This window comes from Ambystoma mexicanum, chromosome 11 (genome assembly GCF_040938575.1).
Source record: "Ambystoma mexicanum isolate Mex_15411 chromosome 11, UKY_AmexF1_1, whole genome shotgun sequence".
Lineage (NCBI taxonomy): Eukaryota > Metazoa > Chordata > Amphibia > Caudata > Ambystomatidae > Ambystoma > Ambystoma mexicanum.
In genome coordinates, this window is record NC_090934.1 from 391617572 (window position 1) to 391640864 (window position 23293).

The 23293-nt window shown below is 46.0% G+C and overlaps 1 protein-coding gene across 2 annotated transcripts in view; it reads right to left on the reverse strand.

Annotated features, from left to right (window-relative positions):
- Positions 1 to 482: 482 nt before the first annotated feature.
- Positions 483 to 23293, reverse strand: part of SLC39A13 (solute carrier family 39 member 13) — a 203246-nt gene continuing 180435 nt past the window's right edge. Inside the window, exon 10 of one of the 2 annotated variants that reach the window (XM_069623110.1) lies at positions 483 to 4399. In XM_069623110.1, coding sequence (XP_069479211.1) covers positions 4324 to 4399 — 76 coding nt within the window. In that variant the 3' untranslated portion in view covers positions 483 to 4323. The remainder of the gene's footprint in view (positions 4400 to 23293) is intronic. The other variant, XM_069623111.1, reaches the window with a different exon arrangement.

The window sequence follows — 23293 nt, forward strand, 5'->3', positions numbered from 1 at the left end:
AGACTCTTCTCAGGATTGACCAATCTTGTGCTGCTACTATCTCTTGACACACTTTCTCCGGTTCCCATAAATGTCCCACTTTCTCAGGCTGTCTTCAGATAACACCAATCCTCCAAAGACTTTGGTTCTCACAGCATTGCATGATTGACAATACCCCTCTGCTTACTCCATCCCTCACCTGGTCTCCACAGCCACAAAAGCCAGATAAGTATTTTCCAGTCACAACTACTAAGCTCATTGACATGTTCAATGCATGGCATTGCACATCCCTGAGATGGTTTGTCCTCTTTTATTCCAGCAATGATTTTTTCACACAATCCCCTCTTGCAGACATCAGTGTAATTCGAACTTCCACAACAGCTGAAGACATGGCTGTTTAGGCAAGCTGAAGGGATTGCCCATCATCCGCAGTCATTTAAGCACACTAAATTGATTAAACGTGGATGCTGGGCAAACACAGACAAAGACAAACATCCCGAGAATAGTATAAGAAATATTTTATTGGGTCTATACGGACTCTGTGCAAAAGGCATTACATGAACAATAGAAGTCTCAGGATAACGCTCGTAAAAAAGTATCTCAAAATAAAATATCTCTAGCTGTAGATTAGGATCAGAATGAACCCAATATGTAACAGTGCAGCATATACCAAACCATGGGAAAGTTAGAGTGACCTCAAGACATCTCACTTCACCTATAACCCCAATTTCTCTCTGCATGCCCTGGGATCTTAAGAGACTTGTGTCCACGTATTAAAGCCTGGGACAAACAGGGTGCCTGTATCACTTCTAGTCCAAGTCATCGCTTCAGTAATGTGTCCAACCATTTGCAAGCTCTTGGAAATTAGTTCATGTAACAATCCTGAAGAAAGGGCAGGGGCACAACACCTACTCCAGCCCATAACTCCAGATGCTTATTCCCAGCCTTCTTTGAGATCTTAGACCCTGAACCGTTGCACAAAACCAGGAGACAGACAACACTTCCAACTTGGTGTTGACCATAGCCCCAGGTCTCTGTCCCAAAAGAAGTTTACTTTGGTATTTCAGTCACTGCACTACTGTACAAATTCGAGGAAAGAGGGTCTTCTGAAAGAACACAGCCTATAACCCCAGTTGTGAATCTACTATCAGCGCACACTGGGACCTCAATCACTCTACATAGATCATAGTATGGGGGTGGGAGAAGAGGAGTGATCGCACCACTCTGAACTTAAACCCAGAGGTCTAGTTAATTATCACACCAAAAGCATGCTCCGAGACCTCAATCTCAGCACACATGTATCAAAAGGGGGCAACAAAGAGGAGGTAACCACACCACTTCCAACCCTGCCCATAGCCCCTAAAATGTGTGCTAGCTGGTATATCCTCTGATATAACAGTCACAGTAGCAATTTTACCCAAGAAAGATGCCATTGCAGGACACTGGTAGAATATAATCTGAAGCAACACCTTTTCACTTTGCTACCCTTCCCTCAACCTTTGAACCTCAGTTACTCTCAACTATTCATGGGAAGAGGCTGCATAGCTAGGAAATCTCGATGGACTTCACTAGTCTGGATTAAAAAATAAATATTAACATTTTTCCAAGTAATTTTAAAATGAAACTCATGTACAGATGAAGTGGTTTAAAAACAACAACAAAAAGAATATTGCACAATGCTAAAGATCAGCACTGATCTTGCCTGCCCACTGGAGACTCCAGCATTGGGAGCAGAAACCCACCTGGCGAGAGACTGCTTTAAACTGGGAAAGCACCACTCCATAGGACCAAAGAATGTGCCTTATACTGGGAAAGCAGACCACATAGGGAAAGGGGGCTGTGCTTCAACAATGTCAGCAGGACACAACAGAAAGCGACAACAATATACAAGAAGAGAGACTTTACCCTTTACTCAGAGAATAAGGTCACAGGATGAGGGACTGACATGAAATACTTGGAAGCACATACTACATGAAAACAAGACAAACAGGACCCAACACGAAATCTTACACTGGGAGAACACACAACATGGCAGACTGCATCCTTTACAAGGAGGGGGATAGACCCTAAAGAATGAGAGACTGACACACTTCAAGCACTGGGAGAGCAGGACCACAGTATACTTGTATACAAAAGCACAGGCAGAGCAGGGTCTATAGGGTAGTAGCATGTGCATCTTAACACCAAGAGTGAGATGCACAGTACAAGAGCCTGTGCAGCCCAACACTCAGAACAGGAAACACAGTATAATAGGCCATGCAAAGCACGCGTTACATAAAGGCCAGGGAAAGACTGCTCAGCTGTAGAGGTAGGGTTACCGCCAGGTGGTGAGTTGTACTGGGTGTGGAAATATCCAGCATCAGCTGAGGGGGCTGTGGGGTATGCTATGTTAGCATGAAGGCATTTCCCTTGTTAATATGCATCCTTCTAGCCACCAAAGCCCCCCAATTGTAGAACATATTGTGAGGGTGAGGGAGGCTACCACCAGAAACCTCAGGTGTGGGAGGTTTTTCGCTGGGAACCTTCACTACACCCTCCACCCCTTTCCCTGGAATGTAGCCACAGAGGGTCCACCACATGGCTCAATTTAGCCAGGTGCAGACATTAACACTGAAGTCCCACGGGCCACTAGAGAAACGACTCGGCAGTTGGTGAAAATGGCCCTTTTTCTTAATGCTCTCAGTTGGAATGGGATTTCTTCATGCAATTCCATCCAGTGTGGGTTTACCACTCTGTGAAAAGAACGTCTGTGTATCTCGGTGCAGGGTTATTCCTTTGTAATGCAGGCCCAAGAGTCTGGCCATTTCAGCACTGGAAAATCAGGCTGCAATATACATGTTTCCTGGTTTTCTTGTTCAAGGCCATGCACTGTTGGAAAGCAGAGCTCAGGAGGGGTGCAGAATTTGCATATCCTGGAGCAGGTCTATGGCTCTGTGTCCGCTGCATGTGAGTGCTCCGCATCAATTTTCACAAGCTGGAAAGGTGATATAGGGTGTGAACTAGCAGGGCTGAAACGGCAGCATGAACTGGGGTCTCGGCCATCGGGTGACAAACTTGCATTTGATGAGGGGGTGTGTGTCTTTGCCTCAGTGGGTACCCCTGTATGTAATGGGGATCTCAATAAATGGTTGTGGCAGTATCCTATGGCAAAGGTATAGTCTGTAGTATGTAGGTGTGCCTGCGCCCTAGGAGTGCTGCACACGCATTCTCCTGCAGCAATCATAGGTCTCTGCTACTCTTTCTCCCCCTGGCCACCAAATCAGGGAAAACTACTTTCCTGGAAATATTTCCTCCCACAACTCTTCCTCAGGGAGGGGAGATGGGCGGTCGGGCGGGCAGGAGAGTCTGCAGTCCATATCCCAGTGATGCACACATTCCATTTACTTGTGTCATAATTCTCAAACATGCGTTGAGATTTTGCCCCATCACCAGAGTTTATAAAGCATAGTGAGTGGCTAGTGTTTATGAAGTCTGGTGCTGCAGAATATGGCCTGCTGAGTGCATGGAGTGTGTGAGGTATACTGCACATCAGAGAGCATGGTGCACAGATGGCATTTGCCTGGTATGCTGCTGCATTCAATCGGTCCTAGAGTGTAGCTGGAGTTTACATGGTATGGCGGGGAACAAGAGTGGGCATGGCAAGATACTGTAATGGGTGTTGTACAGTGCTACGTGATAGGAGGCAAGCAAGAGGCTGGAGAGTGCGTGATAAAGTGCCAACACAAATCGATATGATAGTCTATAAGCATAAATGTGCCATGGTGATTTGCACCAGTGTGTGGAATATTAGTTCTCACTGGTAGGTCCCCCACACAAGTGGGGCACAGTACGTTCTGTTGGAGCATGTAATGCATAGTCTTCAGCCAAAGCATGCCTAGCATTGTTTTCCATGCAAGTGCTGAACTTCACTGGCTGCCACACGTTATGGCTACTTGCAGCACCAGAACTATTTTCCGCCAGTTCCTGCATCCACGGTAAACCAGGCATAACTCTCTTACTGCAGTGAGGATGATTGGTTGTCACAATTCTTGGTTTTCCAGTAGCTGAGGAATGACTTCTAACACTGAGGGTGCTCAGCTGACACTTCTTCGTTTACCGGTGGCATAGGCACGGCTCTTCTTGAACTGTGTAACAGTGCTCCATGCAGCTCTTGTGAAGTTGCAGCATTCTGCAAGCAGGTACATCGGTCAATTTCTAATCCGAAAAGCATAAAGCACACTCCCCTCTCTTGCACACACTCTCTCTATATATTATACTTTGGGTTTTAAATTAGTGTTTCTTATTGCTATGTAACAGTCAGGTAACTGCTTCAAGTCCACAAGCAGCAAAGAGTTCAATCCACGGTCATCCTAGGCTGAGAGAGAGTACAACCATCACCAGCACTCCACAGCAGAGTAGAGACACCTGCAGCAGTGAGTACCTGAGGAAGAGCAACACACAAGAATTAATCTCAGGAAACAAAGGGTCTGTCCAGCCCTACATTGGTTATTTATATTTTATGAACATTGAAACAATTATGCAATGTGAAAAATCAATTGAGATTAACAAGGATAGCAAAATTATAGTATTCCAATCTTCCCATTCTTTGGTTTCCTTTCTATGATGTAAACAAACATCAGACTAAAATATCTCCCATCGGGGCCTGGTTTGGTCTCATTCATCAATGGACAATCTCTGAAGAGCCATGGTTCCCTACCACTTCTCACACTGATCTAAAACACTTTCCACATTTTTTTTTTTTTTTACAAGTGTTAATCTGTCAAAAACAATTCAACGGAGATGGTCGTTCACGCCAAGCTCCCCCACCCTTCAGCACTAGCCCCACACATTCACCTCAGATGTCTGGCATTGCGCACTACTACAAGAATTGAAGCATTTAAATGATCCAACCCTAGCTTTTTGCCCCAGATCTCAGGACTACAAAGGAAGGACAACAGACAAGCAACAGAGTAGAGATGATCGCTCTATAGGACACAGGACACAGCAGTACAGCTTAGCACTCAGACATATATGTTCAAGGTAAAGTTCCAACATCCAACCTGGGAGACTTGAGCTCCCAGGTTATTTTATTTATTTGAACAATTGTTTTGCGCCTATACAACCCAATGGTGTTTCCAGGAGCCACACGACAAAAGAGGGAGGTAACAAGGGGAGTAATAAACAATAGTAAAAAGCAGTAAATACTCAAACAATCATGGTCCTACTAGGCCTTGTGACATTCGGATGTGCAAGTGCAGTGACGAGAGGACAGGGGCAAGGGAAGGGAGGGTACAGGTAAGGGCAAGTGTTAGGAGTGAGCCCAGGAGGGGAAGTGCCAAGGGGTGCCACTGGCTAAGTGCAGGGGTGGGGGGGTGTCTCAAGAATGTGGGGGGGGTACACCTCTGCCGGGCTGGGGCCCAGAGGGTAGTGGTGAGGGGGTTCTGGTGTCAACTGGGCAGAGGGCCTGGTAACCAGTGGGACTCATGAAGGACCAGGCCGCCAGTCTCAGCTGCAGTAGGGTGATGGAGGGTGAGAGGAAAGGAGGTAGAACAAAAAAAAGAGTTTTGAGAAGTTTCCGGAACTTAAGCAGGTCCGGCTCAAGTCTGAGAGGGACAGGGAGGCTGTTCCAAAGAGGCGCCAGCCAAAAGAGAGACACCTGCCCCCCACTCTCTGATTGGAGAAGCGTTTAATCAGGAGAGGGTTTGAGCTACAAGAGCGGAGGGCTCGAGCAGGGAGGTATTTGGGGAGAGAGAGTTGGAGATAGCGGGGTCCTAGGCCCCAGAAATCGTTGTGGATTTAGCATAGGGTCTTGAATTTGATCCTTGCGGTCACCGAGAGCCAGTGGAGAGATTTTAGGGCTGGAGAGAGGTGATCTCTGGTCTTGAGGCTAAGGGTAAGTTTTGCAGCCCTATTCCGGATTAGTTGGAGGGGGTAGAGGGAGGAAAGAGGCAGATTGAGTAAGAGGATGTTGCAGTAGTTCAGCCCGGAGAGGAACAGAGCTCTGGAGACATGGAGCTTCTGGGGAACGTTAAGGAAAGGAAGAATGCCTCCTAGGAGATGAAGCGGAAAGTGGGCCTTCTTGGCAATGTCCAAGATGTGAGGGGTGAAAGAGAGAGAGAAGAGACGATTTTTGGCCTCACTGGATGGTGAGGGTAGAGGGCCCAAGGAGGGCGGCTAGAGGGCAGGAGGGCAACAGGGCACAGGTGTCCCAATAGGGAGATCTCAGTCTTACTGGCATTAAGACAGAGGTCATTAGCACCACACCATGCCTAAATAGCAGTCAGACAATCAGGAATGAGAGAGGAGGAGGAGTTAGTAGAGAGAAATTTGAAGGAAAGCTGAGTCATCAGCATAGTACTGGAAATGAGGAGAGAAGGAGGAGATCAGGTGGGCAAGAGGGGAGAGGTAGATATTGAAAGCCACAGCGAAAGGATATAGCCATGGGAAACGCCAGAGTTAGAGAGTGAAGTGGTGGAGGAGAAAGGGCCAAGATGCACCTTGGAAGGGCGATTAGTTGGGAAGAAGGTCAGCCAATCCAGTGCCTGGTTCGTGATGCCAAGGGTGTCACGGAGCCGTGTTATGAGGATAGACTGGTTGACCGTGTCAAAGGCAGAGGAGAGAACAAGGAGAATTGGGGTCAAGATTAGAGAGCAGATCTTCACGGGTGTTCAGGATAACAGTTTCTGTGCCTCTGGAAGCCCGGGAATACAGATTGATGGTCATGGAGGCAACCAGCAAGTTCAGTGTGACGGATCAGTTGGGGGAAGACCAAGTTTTCCAAGAGTTAGCCCAGGAATGGGTGGTAGAGATGGAGCAATAGTTAGCCGGGTAGGAAGGGTCAGCAGACGGCTATTTTTTAGGAGAGGGTGACGAAGGGAGTGCTCGAGGGATAGAGGGAAAGAGCCAGTGGCGAAGGAGTGGTTTCAGAGATCGGCTAGAGCCGGGGGGAGAGAGGAGATGTTGTCCTTAATAGCTCTGGAAGATAATAGGAGCACCTATTTGGAGGAAACCTTCATAGAGCGGCCAACTTTATGAGACTTCATCAGGTACTATAGGCAAGAAAAAGGAGAGTGCAGGGGTTGAGGGGGGAGGCAAAAGAGCCGGCTGGGGAGTGGGGGTGGTGGAAAGGGAGGACAGGATAGAGTTTTAAATGTGAAATGGGAGGGGGAGGACAAGGCAGTTTAGAGAGTATGGGAAGGAGGGAGAGAGGTACAGACTGCATTTGGATTGGCAAGTTCCTTGCAGATTTTGAAAACTTCAGCCATATAATTAGTGGTTCCATAGATGCAGGCTTGAATGTGGGCCCTCTTCTTGGAGCGGGCAGAGAAACAATATTGGCTTTGGAGCAGGTGAAAGGCCAGTTTGTCAGCAGATCAACCCGAAGGTCTGCCACTTCTGTTCAGCAACTCTGCACTTTCGCTTCGGCTAAGCTAGATCCGAGTCATACCAGCCACTACGCTTGGAGGCAGGCTTCAGGCCGATCCTCATGACAGGGGCAAGGACGTCAAGAGTATTAGAGATGGAGAGGTGAAGGTTAGCAAGGACAGAGTAAGAAGCAGGGGTTGGAGTGGGATGAAAGTGGGACCAAAAGCAGCGACTGACACTCCATTCATCAGAATGATGGAGAAGGAGGCTGGCAGTGCGGGAGGTTAGGTTAGATGTTCCCTTCCCAAATTCACAGCTTCAATAAAGGTTTGGAAAGAACTCTTTCAATGGTCAGATTTCTACAAAGGGGACAGTCGATCGTACAGATTTTAACTCCAAAATGTGAATTTGGGCATGTATCAGGGACCAAATTCCCATTAAGGCCAATGGCATAGTCCCCTGTATATGTCAGAGACCCTTTGATAGGGGTCACAGTCTCCAGTATGGGTTACAACGCATGGATGATGGAGCACAGTCACCTTTAAACGTCAAAGCGTCAAGACAGTGTGTACAAGGCAGTTCTCACTCAGTCAGAGCTCCAACAGAGGGTAGGAGACAGTCCAATATACAGATCAGACCTTCCACGAAATTGGGGCGGTGGTGGCATCACAGGACAAAGAGGACATTTAACAAGAAACACCCTTTTGGGCACAAATCTAAAAAATTGAATAAAAACCAAACCTGTAGTTTAATAAGAAAAATGCATGCCATTTGCAGTCAACTCTACAAATACACAGAGCTAGAAAACAATCTCTGCAGTTCATAATGGTTTGGTGGAGAGGGAGAGATAAAGATGGGGCACATAGTACCAGAAATAAAATGGAAGCTGTCTTTACAGGTACAACCTCACAATATGTTCTACCTGACAATCTTCCATGAGGCGAGATACCAAGAACCTGCTTCACTTGTTGTTTAGGAGGCATACACCTAGAGGGGAGGTTGCCCCAGGTACATTGTTCACTCGAGTAAAGGCATACAGGAGTTGTACTACACATGTATGGCAGCTATGCTAGTCGGCAGGTGCTCCCACAGGGCCAGAATGCCGTTAAGACTGTCCAAAATCCCACATAGACCCAGAGAACTCAGTCAATCCAAACAAGACTCAGTGGGCCTCATTACGAGTCGGGCGGTCCGGAAATAACAGTGGCGGTTAACCCGCCGCCACTGTTATTTCCGGACCGCCTGATCTCGAGTCCTGGAGGCGGGAGGTGGCATTCCCGCCAGATATGACCTGGTGGGTTTAACACCGCCCGCCTGCAGGCGGACGTGGAAACACCAGCACCATCACGAGATGGTGCCAGTGTTTCCACTTCCCCATTGAGTCCTATGAGACTCATTGGGAATGGGGATTTACCGAATTCCGCCTCCAGAATTCCCGGGACACCAGGGTCGTAATGCCCTGGTAATTCCAGGAGGCACGGAGGCGGAATGGTAATACGAGTCTGGCGGTAACCGAGCCGTAAAAACCGACTGGTTGCCGCCGGACACGTAATGAGGCCCAATGAGTGAGTAGACAAAGTGCACGGCAAAAGTCAACTTTATTCACATCGAAACAAAGCCGGGACAGCATACAAGCAATGAATTCTCATTGCTATCGACATACTAGTAAAAAACAATTGCTTTAGTACTATAAACTCGTCATCACCAATGTCATAACATAATATCAATTTACAAAATCTACAGGGACTGGGGATAGGTTAGTGGGTTTGGCTACATATATATATTCCATAAGGTTTAAACATTTTATTGGGTTACAAGTATCTGATGGCTCCACCTGGAGCCACTCCTATATGGATAAAAGTTGAACTACATTTTCACAGTAACTAGTTGGTTGGCAACTACTTGATTGGCAGCATGTTCCTAAGGATTTTGATTGGTTGGCACATTGCTAACCAACCTTGGACACTTAACAGGTCAGGATATGAGCCAGACATTGAGTTGGGGTGGCAGAGGACCATTGCACGTTTTTCCTTAAATTAAAACTTACTATCCCTCATTCTCAGGCCATGAGATCAGGCAATTCCCTTTGTACTTGACCTTGTGTGACATCTCGGGTCTACATGTGCATTTAGGGAGTACAGCAGCTGTCCTATCTGTATTTGCTTTTAATTAATGGCCAGTGTTCACAAATTAGGGGTCACGTGCTATGAGACCGGGTTTGGAATAGATCTACCTTCCGATTATCAAGATTTCAGCTAATGTGTGTTGTGGTTTCTATTGCCACTACCGACACTGTTGGGTTATGCTTCATAGAGTATTTTGGCTTACTGTTGTACTGCACCTGGCTAACAAAGGTTGGTTGTGATCTTAGAAAACCTGTAATTAATCTGGGAGCATACTATTTGTGTCTTGGGAAATGCCATCTTGTGCCTTCATTCTGCCGTTCCAATCCTACCTAATTTCACTCTAACCTTGGCACTGGTTGCCAGCTATTATCGATGCAGAGCTCAGACATGATTTTCTGTGGATTCAGCCTGAGCTTTTTCGAGGCCTTGAGGCTTGTGCTCATTCAGAGACGTGCTTGCGCATCCATTTTTAAGAAGACTCTTCTTACTGTGTTCGTGAGCTATATTCGCGTGGCGTTCATGTTGCATTCACCTTATACATTGATCATGTTAGTGTTCTTCATGTCTGTGCATGCCATGTTAATGTTCTTCATGCCTAAATGCATATATTACCTATTGTATGTGTTAATGTGGAGTGCAGGTTTGCTTTGTGTTCAATGCATGCTCTGTTACTGTTCCGTAAGGTTGAATGCTTTTGCCATCTTCAGCTCACATTGTTTCCAAGCCCTGCTGTACCTGTGGGGGATAAGGGCAGAATGGCTGTCTCAATGAGTAACGTCTCTCACCTTTGCGGTATTGGTGCAGGGGAGGGGCAAAATCTATGGATGACATTCATCTGCCTCCCAACAATGCCCACCTGAAAGCTGTACAAAACGTAAGGCAAAGATCACACCTGCGTAGGAAGAAGTGCAGCAACCTATTTTAAACTCTGTCACTCTAAGGTGAGAGGGTATCCTGATAACAGCAAGGTGCTGCCCTCCGACGTCACCTTAGTCCTTGATTTTGCCATTGGAACCAAGTGAAAAAACAATCACCAAGATCTCAAATGCTTTAGTGATGGCATACAGGACACAGGCCGATTAAAAGATGAATACAGCGGTGAAAACAGACTGGCATTGCAATCAACCAGGTACATTGACAGTGCCCCCAGTGAAACCCACGTTTAACGGTAAGGGCATCAGACAGTCTTCTGGGAGCTTCTAGAAGTTCCAAGAGGATTGCCTATTCTGGTGAACAGGGAAATACAAACTATCAAGATAATGTGAATGAGCTCTGTTAGCGAGCTTTACTGAAGTCCACCCGTGGTAGGACTGTGGAAGACTCGCTCTTAGATGTACATGGCTCCAACTCTTCGGTTTTCTCTGAACTACCCAAAAGGTTTGGTAGCTATGGTTGAGCAACCAGACTTAGTCTAGGTAGCAGGAGGGCTGTAGTTTGAGTACAAAGTCCCTTGAGTGCACATATAGTCAACGAAACACACACTGTAGTTATATAAAAATTGGGTTATTTGGTGGGGAGTGGCTAGGCAGCACCCCGTGCGGTCGTAGCCGCCGTGAGCTCCGCTCTAGGGTGCCCGATTCAGACACTTCCAGGGGTATTAAAGGGAAAGTCCTCCCCCTCCCCCCACAACGATGCCTGAAGGTGTCCCGGTTTGAGAAACAGTGCAGAGGGGCAAAATCGCAGCTGGAGAAGCTGGCTTGGGAGCACCCACACAATTGCAGCGATCCGTCTCCTGCGGGGGATGCAAGATGGCGGGCAGTCCGACAAATCTTTGGTGCTGAAGCGTTAGACCAGACGATGCACCATATGAAGTAGCGGCTACAGTCTGGGCCGAGTGAGGAGTCGGGGATTGGAGACGACATGAACGGACCCACGACCGCTGCCTGGTAGAGCGGATACCGCAGCGCCCGGATGTGAGGAGCGCGGGTGGGGTGGGTGCCAGAGCCTGCAACCTGGGGGAGCGACACGCGGGAAGGTTTCTCTCCCCCACCCCGCCCAGTCTGCTCCTGCAGGACGGTGCAAACGGAGGAAGACTTTAACAACAACGCCGGGAACGGAGGACCCAGTAGGAGTTCTGGCCCCCATCTCTCTAATCGGCGGTCGCCACCTCCTGCATTCGGGCAGGCAGTGAAAAGAGACTGGTGCCCCGGCAAAGCCACCTCCTGATATGCCTGCTACTCGTAACACACGCAATGAAGCAGTAGGTCGTGCCCAACACCCGTTGCGGCATGATCCTGGCTTCTCCCCACTCTCTGTGGATATGAACGGGTGATCAATGTCGAGAAGCACTGATCGGATATAAGGGGATAATCAGAAACTATTGCTGCTGAAAACAACCAGGCACTCTGCTGATCATCACATTCATCAACAAGGCTCTGACACCGGCAAACTCCTAAAGAACACCCCCAGGAATTCAGACAGTACCGTTAAACCGGATTGCCTTTGCCCACCTGTGGGGCACACCAATAAAAAATCCTGAGCAATGCCCAAGGCTGCAATAAAGAACAAGGGGAATGAAATTACAGCTTTTTGGACACCCCAAGCACCACCAGACCAGAGGATGCAGGCTACGAAGGCTGACATACACGCATCCCTGGCAGCTGCCCTGCTCCCAGAACCCACCCTCTCCAAACGGGACTTTGAGGATATGCTGGAGCCCTCAAACAGGATATCACGCAGGAAATAAAGTTGGAGATAAAAACATCCAAGGACTCTCTGGCACGATCAATCGCCGATCTGAACACCCACTTGGTGAGTCTAGAGGCTAGAGTCAACAACCTGGAAAACGTGACCTGTGAGCAGGTGCATGATTGCGCAGAACTCACCAAAAGACTCGAGGGTGTGGAGGACTGGCTCGAGGAAATATGAGCAAAATAGGCTGACCTGGAAAACAGGTCTAGAAGGAATAATGTTCACCTGCGAGGGGTTCGGCGGCAAGTCTTGGATCAAGACTGTTGGGGAGAATTTTCAGTTTAGTGCTAAATTCCTCCCACCTTAGAGACCAGACCCCCAGCTCTTTTGCTGAACATTGTGCTTTTAATTCTATTTGTTTTTTGTGTTTCTTTTTAACTTTGGAGTCTGACAAACTCCATAGGCATCATCTTTTACATTGTGACATACAGCACCTTCCCTGCAGTAGCACAGAGAAGCCTCTAAGATTTCCCAAAGGTTTAAATACCTTCTCTTGGTGAAACCAAGAGCAGGGAAGTGAAATTGACTTTACTTACATTGTGCAACTTTCTAGACCCAGCACACACTACTTTCTAGACCCAGCACACACTATTTTACCATAGGGTGCTGGAGAGGTTACTTAGTATCCCCTTTGTCTAGTTTCTCATGTAACATTTTTATGTTACCCTTTCTACAATTAATGGCTGGTGGCAGTGGTTACTACTGTGTGTTTTTACCGTGGGCTGCGTTTCTAAGGCACCCATGGGTGCCCATTTCGTCAAAATGGCCCCGGTCTTCTTTCTTCACCATTTCTTGTTGGAAAGGTCCTTCTTGAGATTTACTCTGTGCGCCAAACCAGGTTTGGTCCCTTTGTTTGTTTTGTCTTTGGCGGGATTCACGAGTGAAGCCCGCCTCTGGCTCCAGTATGTCTGGCAGGGGCAGGAAGGGAGGTAGGTGCCCGAACTCCCCGTGCTTAATCCCCTTGGTTACAGGAATGCACCCAAAGGTGATTGGCCATCTGGCTGTCCAACAAGGACAGCCATCCTGCTTTGTGATTCACAGCTTGGCTGAAATGAATGGGAGAAACCTGCATAAAAGGCAAGGCTTTTTGGCTTTGAAGGTAGAGTCAATCACTGGATGAAGGAATCTGAAGAAGAACTTGGAAGAGGCGCTTGCTGCAACTCCTGGACCGTTGGTTTGCCCGGTGAAGCCCTGCTGCTGTGCTGAAGCTCTGAATTCGCCTCGACTAGAGAAGCCCTGCAAGGACGACTTCTCCCCTTGAGTTGGTGGGACCAATCAACTCCAAAGTAAGCTTGTCTGGACAGCCTCTCGGAGCTGGCTGTACTTCTGCTGCTGCTGGAACTGAAGTGCCATGGAGAGGAACACCAGATTGTGTGAGTTGCTTTTAAGTCAGACTCGAGCGCCAGGAAGATCCTCCGGACTTCCCTGAAGCAGGACTGACCAAGCCTGAGCCACCTCAACAGAGTGCTGGAACCAAGATGCGAGGAAAGTCCAGAGTGCTGACCTTCTCATTGCAGAGTAGGAGTCCCCAGATGTCCTCCCTCTTGTCCCCACGACTGAGGCTCAGGAACAACAGGATCTGCAGAGCTGTACAGGAACAGAAGCCAGCTGGAACCATTTCTTCTAACCATCGGTACTGTAAAGTCTAAGAAGAGATTCCGGAACTGTCAGCCTCAGAGATGGCAGCTTAAGTGCTGAGCTCCTGTGCCTGTTGAATACTTTTCCTAATGATTATGGCAGAGATTTCTGAACCTGTGGACACTATTCAGCCTGCTAAGAGGCAGAAGGGTGAGGAGGAAAAGAGAGATGATAAGATACTGGATCTGCTCACAAAACTAACACTTGATGTTGCAGATATCAAATCAAGGCTAATAAAAGCAGAGGAGAAGTTTATGGACCTTACTGCCAAGGTGACTGCTGTTGAAGATCATCTTAATCTGATGGATGACAAGACTTTACGTTTGGCTGATCAAGTGAGGCAATTGGAGATCAATAATGAGAAGCTCTTACTCCCGCTATCTGAGCAGGAACACCTCTCAAGGAGAAATAACATCAGGATTGCAGGATCTCCTGAAAATGCAGAGAGGGAATCCAATCTCCTTCCAGGAAAAGGCACTGGTCTCCATGCTACATTTGAATCCTAAGATATCACTGGATACTGAAAGAGTTCATAGGTCCCTTGGTAAGAAACCTGCCTTGGGTCAGCGCCCTAGACATTTTATTGTTACATTTTTGAGATTCCCAACAAGAGAACTAATGCTGAGGAAGTCTTGTGAAATTGGAGACCTGGCATGGGGAGGGAACACAATTATGATATTTGCTGACCTAAGTAGAGATGTCATGGAAAAAAGAAAATGTTTTGGAGTGGCAAAAGAAAAGACACGGCTCAAGAAAGTAAAGTATTATATGATTTATCCAGCAATTTTTCATGTGGTTGTGGATGGTCAATTACAATCTTTTCCTGATCATAGGAGTACAGAGGCTTTTTTGTCTGATTTGACTGATGTGGATTGTGAGCCTATGGAAGCTTCATCTACAAATCCAAAAACAACAAAAAAGAAGAGACAATTTTCTTTTCAGCTTGGTGTATTAACAATTTCAAAAGAATGTTTTCAACTTTGTTAATTTGCCTTTGGATTGCTATTTTGATGGGTTTACAGTTATAAAAACTGTTGGAGTTATGATTTGACTGCAACCTGTGCACAGGATGCCGGAGACTTCATTTTATGGATATCTGAGGAAGGGACCTTCAGTACGTGCTCCTATGCATGTTGTTTCAGGAAGGAGGTGACTTCGGGTTGGCGGGCCGTTAATGTGTTATAATTGTGGTTTGTTTATTATTGCGGCTGAGAGCATGGAATGCCGTTCGCTTTGATTGTGCTCTGGTGGCGGTGAGGATTGCCCGAACATCCACGGTGCTGGGTCTCGCTGAAACGTATGTATCTTGATTGAGAGACGTTAGAGGGTGGACTGATGCATGGGCCTCAGCGTCTTGGATGAAAGTGCAGCCTTTAATTATACATGACGGAGTGGTATGGGGAACATGGCGGTGATGCGACCGGGTTTCAGATGGTATGTCAGCGAACTAATGAATTTAAGTGCACATTTCCCACCATCTTAACGTACTGTCAAACTGGCATTTTGTCTCTTGATCGTGTCCAACAGCGGAGAGAGTGAGCAAGCCATGCATGTGTGCATTACCTGGCGCGTTCTGGAATTCTGCCCCATCGCGGCGCTTGCCATAGTTACTTTGCCAACAGAAAACGCATGTTCGGTGGCCGAGCAGTGAACAGGGGTGTACGCTGGCAGTACTGAATCTTGCCTGTACATGTTGTCCGTGTTATTGCACCTTCCTGGTGTGCAGCACCCTTTTGCTTTACGTCTAGACCTGCGGGAGGAGCGGCGGGGGGGCTTGCATTCACATTGAGCACAGCTCCTGGTGAGGGTCCCTCCCCGTGGAGTGCTGAGACTCTGGGATTAGCAGAGAGAACCACCAGACAATTGCAACTGATGGAGAGGCTAAGGGTGGGGGAACTGCCTACATTAAGTGGCCTCATTTTTGCTGCAGTCTTGTTCCTTGTTGGCTCCTGTTTACCCATGACTTCATTTGTTGCATTTATACCTGCACCTGTGAATTAATGAGGTATGGGTGTTGGTGTAGCAGGGACATTGGAAGTGACAAGAGACTGTGGGTACATGCAGTACAGTTATGTTAATGCCAGCTGGAGATGAATTGTGCAGGATGCTCCCAGACTTTGCCTGGTGCGGAATGGCAGTATCTAAAATGGTTATGGATTTCATTGTTGTTGGAGTTGGGGTTATTGATGGTATGGTGGATTGGGAATGTTCTTTTACCCCATTAGCAAGCTTTTTTCTGGATGCCATCGCTTTTTTGTATACTCGCCGTCTCTAGATGTGATTGTTGTGCTTCTCATTACAACCCCCGTACTTTACTGTTAGTTGTGTCTGGGGGCAGGTGAAGAACTTATGTTACCTTATGGGGCCGCTGTGAAATGGGAGGTTGGTGGTTTGGGAAGTGGGGCACAAGTTTAAAATGCACTTTACTGTTCCTTGCAGCTTTGGGATGGTTGTTATTTGCTTTCTACAAGACACTGATATGCTGCAGTTGGGTGGAAGTGTCCAATGACTATACTTAATTCTGTGAGGGCATGTCTGTAATTTTTATGTGCTCTTAAGCTAATTTTGGGTGATTTGAACTTTTCCTCCTTGCTAGTTTGCTACAAAAAAATAAATAAATAAGTGTTAGGGGTTGGCTACTAGATTAAAGGGTGCACATGGGTTAGGAGTTGTTTGTGTGCATCATTTGGCATTAGTCTTATTTATTTTGATGATTCTTACTGGTGGGTTGGGTCTTTTGTTCAATATCTTGGAAATATACGTTTTTGGATTGAAATTCTTTTGACATGCAAGGGGGGATTTTATAGTTCATAGTAGAGGGTCTTTATGCAGGGGCTGTTTAGGTTTGGTGAGGGCTCTGGGACTCGTTACTAAGGGTATTTAAAGTGAGTATGGATGGTGAGGGGCGAATCATACTTATTGACCTTAAATACGAGGGCATGTTATTGACAGTTGGATCTATATATGGCCCATGTGTGGGAGGAGGGGACTTTCTTGTCACACTGAAGGAGATGCTTGGTGATATGGGAGGTGAAATGATTGTTTTGTGAGGGGATTTTAATTGTGTGATTGCCTCCAAAATGGATAGGTCCTCGACGTGTAAATTTACCGGACAGAAATCAAGTAAAGAGTTTCGAGATTTTTTTGGAAGTATATGATTTGATTGATGTATGGAGAAATTTTCAGTGGGGGGATAGGGAGTTCTCGTTTTACTCACCGGTTCATAATTCTTATTCTAGGCTTGATTACACACTAGTGTCGGATAGGCTAATTGAAAATGTAAAAGGAGGTGTCTATGGGGGAACAACACATTTTAGACCACTCAATGGTAATGGCTAAACTGATGTTATCCGCTGAGAGGCAGGGATCTAGTAGATGGAGGTTGAAATCTTTTGTGTTAAACAATAAAGAAGCCACTGACGCATTACTGAATTTTATACCAAATTTCTTTGAAATAAATGATGGCACTGCGGACAATATGGTGGTGTGGGATGCTTTTAAGACTTCTGTTGGAGGGGAACTGATGAACTGGATTGCATGGATGCATAGGGTGGGTGAAGCCAAATTGGTAGAGCTTGAAAAAGAACTGGGAGATTTACAACGAAATTATGCTTTATCAAGAGAGGAGAGTATTAGACTTAAGATATTGGATGTTAAGGAATTACTGAAAAATGAGGTGAACTCACAAGTTGAGAAGGGATTGTATTACGTGAAGCAAAAGTACTGGTAACAAGGTGATAAGGCAGGGAAGGTATTGGCAAGTAGATTAAAGAGTTATTCAGAGGGTGTATGTTCAAAATAATTGTTGATGAATCTGGAAATATGGAGATTAATAAAGGTAAAATTGTTGAATGTTTTCATTCATTTTATGCTAAATTGTATACGGAAGATATTGCTCCGCGAATAGGATTTTTTGATAGATTCTTTGGAAAAATTGCCCTCCCAGTACTTTCTGAAGAAGGTAGATGTTTTATGGAGGCCCCGATTACCATCCTACAGGTTTTGTCAGTAATTGAGGAAATGAATAAAGGTAAATCTCCGGGGATGGATGGTTTGACAGTGGAATTTTATCAAAAATATGGCGAAGTGTTGGCACCGATTTTATTTGAGTTATGTAACTGTTTTTTGAGGGAGGGGAGGTTATGCGATTCAATGAAAGAGGCAATCATCACGGTGATCCCGAAACCTGGAAAGGATGCAACTAAGTGCAGTAATTATCGACCCATCTCTGTACTTAATGTGGACCTAAAAATCTTTACAAAAATACTGACGGCGAGGCTCAAAAAATATGGGTGAGTTAGTAGAGCGATCTCGGACAGGATTCATGGAGCGAAGGTATGGATATGATAATATTCAAACACTGTTAGATATTTTGAGTTTGCCAGACTCCGAGATAAAGGATATTTGTTTATTTTTTTAGATGCTGAGAAGGCCTTTGATGGGGTGAATTCGGGCTTCCTGAATTATACACTGTCAAATTAGGTTTTGGTCCTTTCTTTATTAAGGCTATTTAAGCACTTCAGAATGGCATATCGGCAAAGGTGTGGGTGAACGAGGGGTTTTCTATGTCATTTCCATTGTATAGAGGCACTCGCCAAGGTTGCCCTTTGTTGCTGCTGTCATTTAATTTGGTATTAGAGCCCTTGTTAGCGTATATATGTCAGATGAGGTGCATCAGAGGATTTGCTGTGGGAGATGGGGAAGTTAAGGCTCTGGCTTATGCGGATGATGTAGTGGTCATCTTGAATGATCCTGTTGTAGGGGGTCATGTATTGAGTGAGGTCTTTGAGGAAGTGGGTAAGCTATCTGGTACCGGATCAACTGGGATAAGACGGTAGTATTTCCGGTGAGGGCTTCGACTGGATGTGAACATCTGCTGGGGTGGAATTGTAAATGGGAATATTCTAGTGTGAAATATTTGGGTATCTATATTACTCAAGATGTTAGAAAGTTAGTAAGTTATAATGTGGATAAAATCATTGAGGTCCTTAGGCGGGATATTATGAGATGGGGACGTGTCAACCTAACTCTTTGGGGTAAAATGAATGCTATTAAAATGATTTTGCTGCCAAAACTTCTGTATGTTGTTCAATCTCTGCCTTTGCATTTTACAAAGGGAGCATTTGCACATATCGATAGATTGTTTCAGGATTTTTTGTGGGGATTTGGGAAAAGGGCCAGGATTCCCCGATACATTATGGTCCGGATAGTCAAAGATGGGGGTTTTGGGTACCCGGTCTTAAAAAGGTTTGTGGGAACTGGACAAGGTCTATATCTTTATGAAGAGGCTTCACTTTGGCATAATCCTGGTCTGCAGTTTAATAATAAGGTCCTGAATTGGAAAAGTTGGATTCAGAGGGATGTTCTAACTATTGGTGATGTGTGGAGTGATGCAGGGGTAGTACCTTTTGGAAGTTTAGTTGAGAAATTTGGGTTAAGGAACAGAGAATTAAGAAGGTATGATATTTTGGTAGCTTTACTATTAGAACGGAGAGACATGTTGGATGCTCCATTTTTGAAAAAGCCAGAGAATTTTAATATATTGGACATTGGATTTCAAAAAGTGTCTACTTTTATGCAGTTTATGCAACCTGATGACAATGGTTGGATTCATGGGAAAAGTTGAGGTTATCATGGACAGAGGAATTGGGAAGGGAACTTACACCAAGAGAATGGGAAAAGATTTGGAGAGTGCCGACGACTGCCAAAGTGGATTTGCAATAACGCTATATACGTCAAAGGATATTGGGCAGAATATATTGGACCCCAGTACATATGTGTAAATTGGGATTAGTTGGTGATGACCTGTGTTGGGGTTGTGGGAAAGAACAGGGTACTCTGTTACATATGTTGTGGTATTGTGAAAGGGTGGTGAGTTTTTGGAGGGAGGGAGGTTATTGACAGGATCGACCAGACTTGGGACATTGTTTACCCACGCAATCCCTTAGCGGTCATCTTACTGTTATACAGTGGTGGGCGCGATGTAAGTTGGGTGATATCGTGTGGGGTGAGCAAAGTTTTGTTGGTGGCGGCTAAACAGGTGTTGAAGGTCTGGAAGACGCGGAAGAAGCTGACAGTGGACGAGTGGATTTTGGATGTTAAAGCTTTATCAAGATTTGAAAAAATGATGTTTAGTAAACAAAACAAGGAAACCCTTTATGAGGAAATGTGGGGGGGGGCTTTATTGATCTTTATGGATGATGCTAGATTGGGTTATGGACTAGAGTGGAATGGTCTATTTTCAGGTAACATACATATAGGGAGGGAGTGTTTGTGTGGTTGTTTTGTGTAGTCTTATTTGTCTGTTGTCATTTGTTCGGTGCATCTGGTTTTGTTTTAGGTTAGTCTTAAAATGTAATATGGTGGAATACAGGGTTATGGTTTGGAATTCTACTAAATTTGCCTTCCGCTGTTGTGTATTTTGCAATTCAATGACCTATGCATTGATACTGTTTATATTTTATTAAAAATAAGAAATAAAGTGTTTAAAAAAATTTAAAAAATAAAGTCTAAGAGAACTTACCTCTTGTTGTGTAGCCTTGCTTGCTCTCTGTTGAGACCCGTCTTGGTTACCTTGCAGAGTTGCTGTAGCTTTGCCCCTCACAAGAGGAAGGAAGGAGCCCTTAAACTTAGCTTCAGTTGGTACCTATCCCCAAGCAGACTCCATGCGATGAACCCCGCCTACCTGGATGCATGCTGGCACGAATGTGGCAAATGAGGTGACCTGGCCCACATGTGGTGGCACTGCCCAGTCATACAATCATTCTGGCTGGAGATACAATCAAAAATTAAAGAAATCACTGGCGCCTTGCTCCCCATGGACCCACGAGTTTTCTACTAATCCTAACAATTTAGGATTCTCCCCTTTCATCTGCATTAACCATCTCAAGGGTTGGTGGTCGGTTTGTATTACAAAAGTAGACCCATGAAAGTATAGTCTAAACATCTTCAAAGGCCACACAATGGCAAAACACTCACGTTCTATGGTTGCCCACCTTGTTTTTCGGTCCTTCAGTTTCCTACTGATGAAACAGATAGGGTGTTCCCTGCCTTTCTCACCCAGCTGACTCAGAACTATATCTGTATTGGAAGCATCAGTTTGAACTATAAAGGAATGGTTGTAGTCAGGAGCTCTTAAGATTGGAGCTTGACAGAGGGCTTTTCTAAATCCTTCAAATGCCTTAGTTCACTCATTCCACCTGAACTTTCTGGGGAATTTGGGTGAGGAGATCACATTCAAGGGAGAAGCTTTGGTCCCATAGTTCTCTGTGAAGTTCCTATAGTAACCAGTGAGACCTAGAAAGACTCTCACCTGGGTTTGAGTAGTAGGGATGTCCCAGTCTTGTACTTTGCTAGGCAATGGCCTTATTTCACCTCCTCCCTCCTAATGTCCAAGTTAGACCACTTTACTCTAACCAATTTCAACATGTACTAGCCCTTATGGTCAGATGGGCCTGTTCAAGAGCCTGCAAAACATATCCTCGGTGGTAAAGATGCTCTTCCCAAGTGGGGCTGAACAATGCAATGTCATCCAAGTATGCCATGCATAAGTCCCCCATCCCATTCCAAACTTGATTCACCATCCTCTGAAATGTAGCAGGTGCATTTTTGAGTCCAAAAGGCATAACCCTAAACTGGTAGAGGCCTCCTGCGGTAGAAAATGCAGTTTTCTCCTTGGCATGGTCTGTCAGAGTTATTTGACAAAAGCCTGTATGTACTGAGGAACTTGGCTGAACCAAGTTTTTCCACCAGCTCATCTGTCCTGGGTAAGTGATGGGCATCAGTCGTGGTGACAGCATTAAGAGCTCTATAGTCCACACAGAATCTCAACTCTTTGGTTCCTGCGTTTGGCACTAGTACAAATGTACTAGCCCATGGACTTGTAGATGACTCAATAAACCCAGGCATCTTCTTGACCTCGTCCTTAATGTGGGATCTTACATGATCAGACATTCTGTAACCCCTGCTTTTGACAGGGAGACCGTCACCAGTGATGATATCATGCTCGCTCCAAGGGGGCAAGCTTGGTGTCAGTGAAAACAGGGAGGCAAACTGATTTAAGAGAGCCTTGCACTCCTCCTGTTGTTGCAGGGTCAGATCTGAAGAGAGTTTTACTCCTTCAATGGCCTCATCGGAGGGTTGTCCCCTGAGGAGATCAGGGAGAGGCTCACTCTCCTCCTCCTCCTCCTCCTCCTCTTGATCAGAGGCCAGAAGCAAAGCTCCTAGTTCTAGTCTGGAAATATAAGCCTTCAGGCGGTTAGTGTAATAGACCCTAGGGGTCCTCCTTGGGATTGCTCAAGTCGACAAAATAATTGACTGCTCCAAGTTTACCCACAAAATTCAAGGGTCCAATCCATTTGTCCTGTAAGGCCCTCTCCTTGTAGGTACCATAACCAAAACTAGCTGGTCTGGAGTAAACTCCACCATGTTGGCCTTCTGGCCATGCCAATGTTTGACCAGAGCCTGGCCTTCTTTTAGGTTATCAGAAGCTTCTGTCATCATGAGTGCCATTCTCCTCCAGAGACCCAGCACATAGTCAGGGACTCTCACTGGCTGTAGGGAAGGAACTCTCTCCAACCCTTCCTTGATCAGTGCCAAAGGGCCTCTAACCGAATAACCATAAAGCAGTGCACAGGGGCTGTACCAAACCCCTGCTTAAGGGACTTCTCTACAAGCAAAGAAAAGGCATGGCAGTAGAAGGTCCCACTTTCGTCTCAGGGGTTCCTATAAAGCACCCATCATGCTCTTCATAGTTCTATTAAACCTCTCTACCAACCCATTGGTTTGGGGACAGTAGGCTGTTGAGAACACGTAGGTCACTCCACAGATTTCCCACATGGTCTGCACGTAGTGAGACATACAATTTGACCCCCTTTCAGAGGACCTACCCTGGTAAAGATTCCATGGAGGGAGTCAGCCACTGCTTGAGCAGTAACAGTTCTCATAGGTATTGCTTCAGGATATTGGTAGCATGGTCTACCACAACCAATATAAATCGGTTGCCTGAAGAAGTTGGAGGGTCTAGGGGACCAACATGTCAATCCCCACCCTCTCAAAATGGACTCCCACCACAGGGAAGGGCACTAGGTGCCACATTCTTGCCTCCACTCTTGCCAGAAGTCTGACAAGTGTGGCAGCTCTTAAAGAACATTTCTACATCAGCCCCCACCCTGGGCCAGTAGAAATACAGATAACCTCTCTTTGGTGCTCTTGAAACTCAAGTGGCCAGCCAGAGGGATCTCATGTACCAACTTTAGGATCCTCTGTCTCACCACCTGGGGCACTACAAGGTTCCTGTAGTCTCCTGGGATAGACTCAGTAGGTTCACTGTAGAGGAGGCCATCCTCCCAGTAAAGCCTATGCTTCCCTGGCTCTTGCCCTTTGGCGAAGACTTTCTAGAGAGGAACACCCTCTTTGATCTCTGCCATATAGGGTCCACCTTCTGCAGGTAAAGTTTGCAGCTCAGGATGGTCTTTAGGATCCAGATTTCCAACATAGGGAAGGTTTTCCTCTAG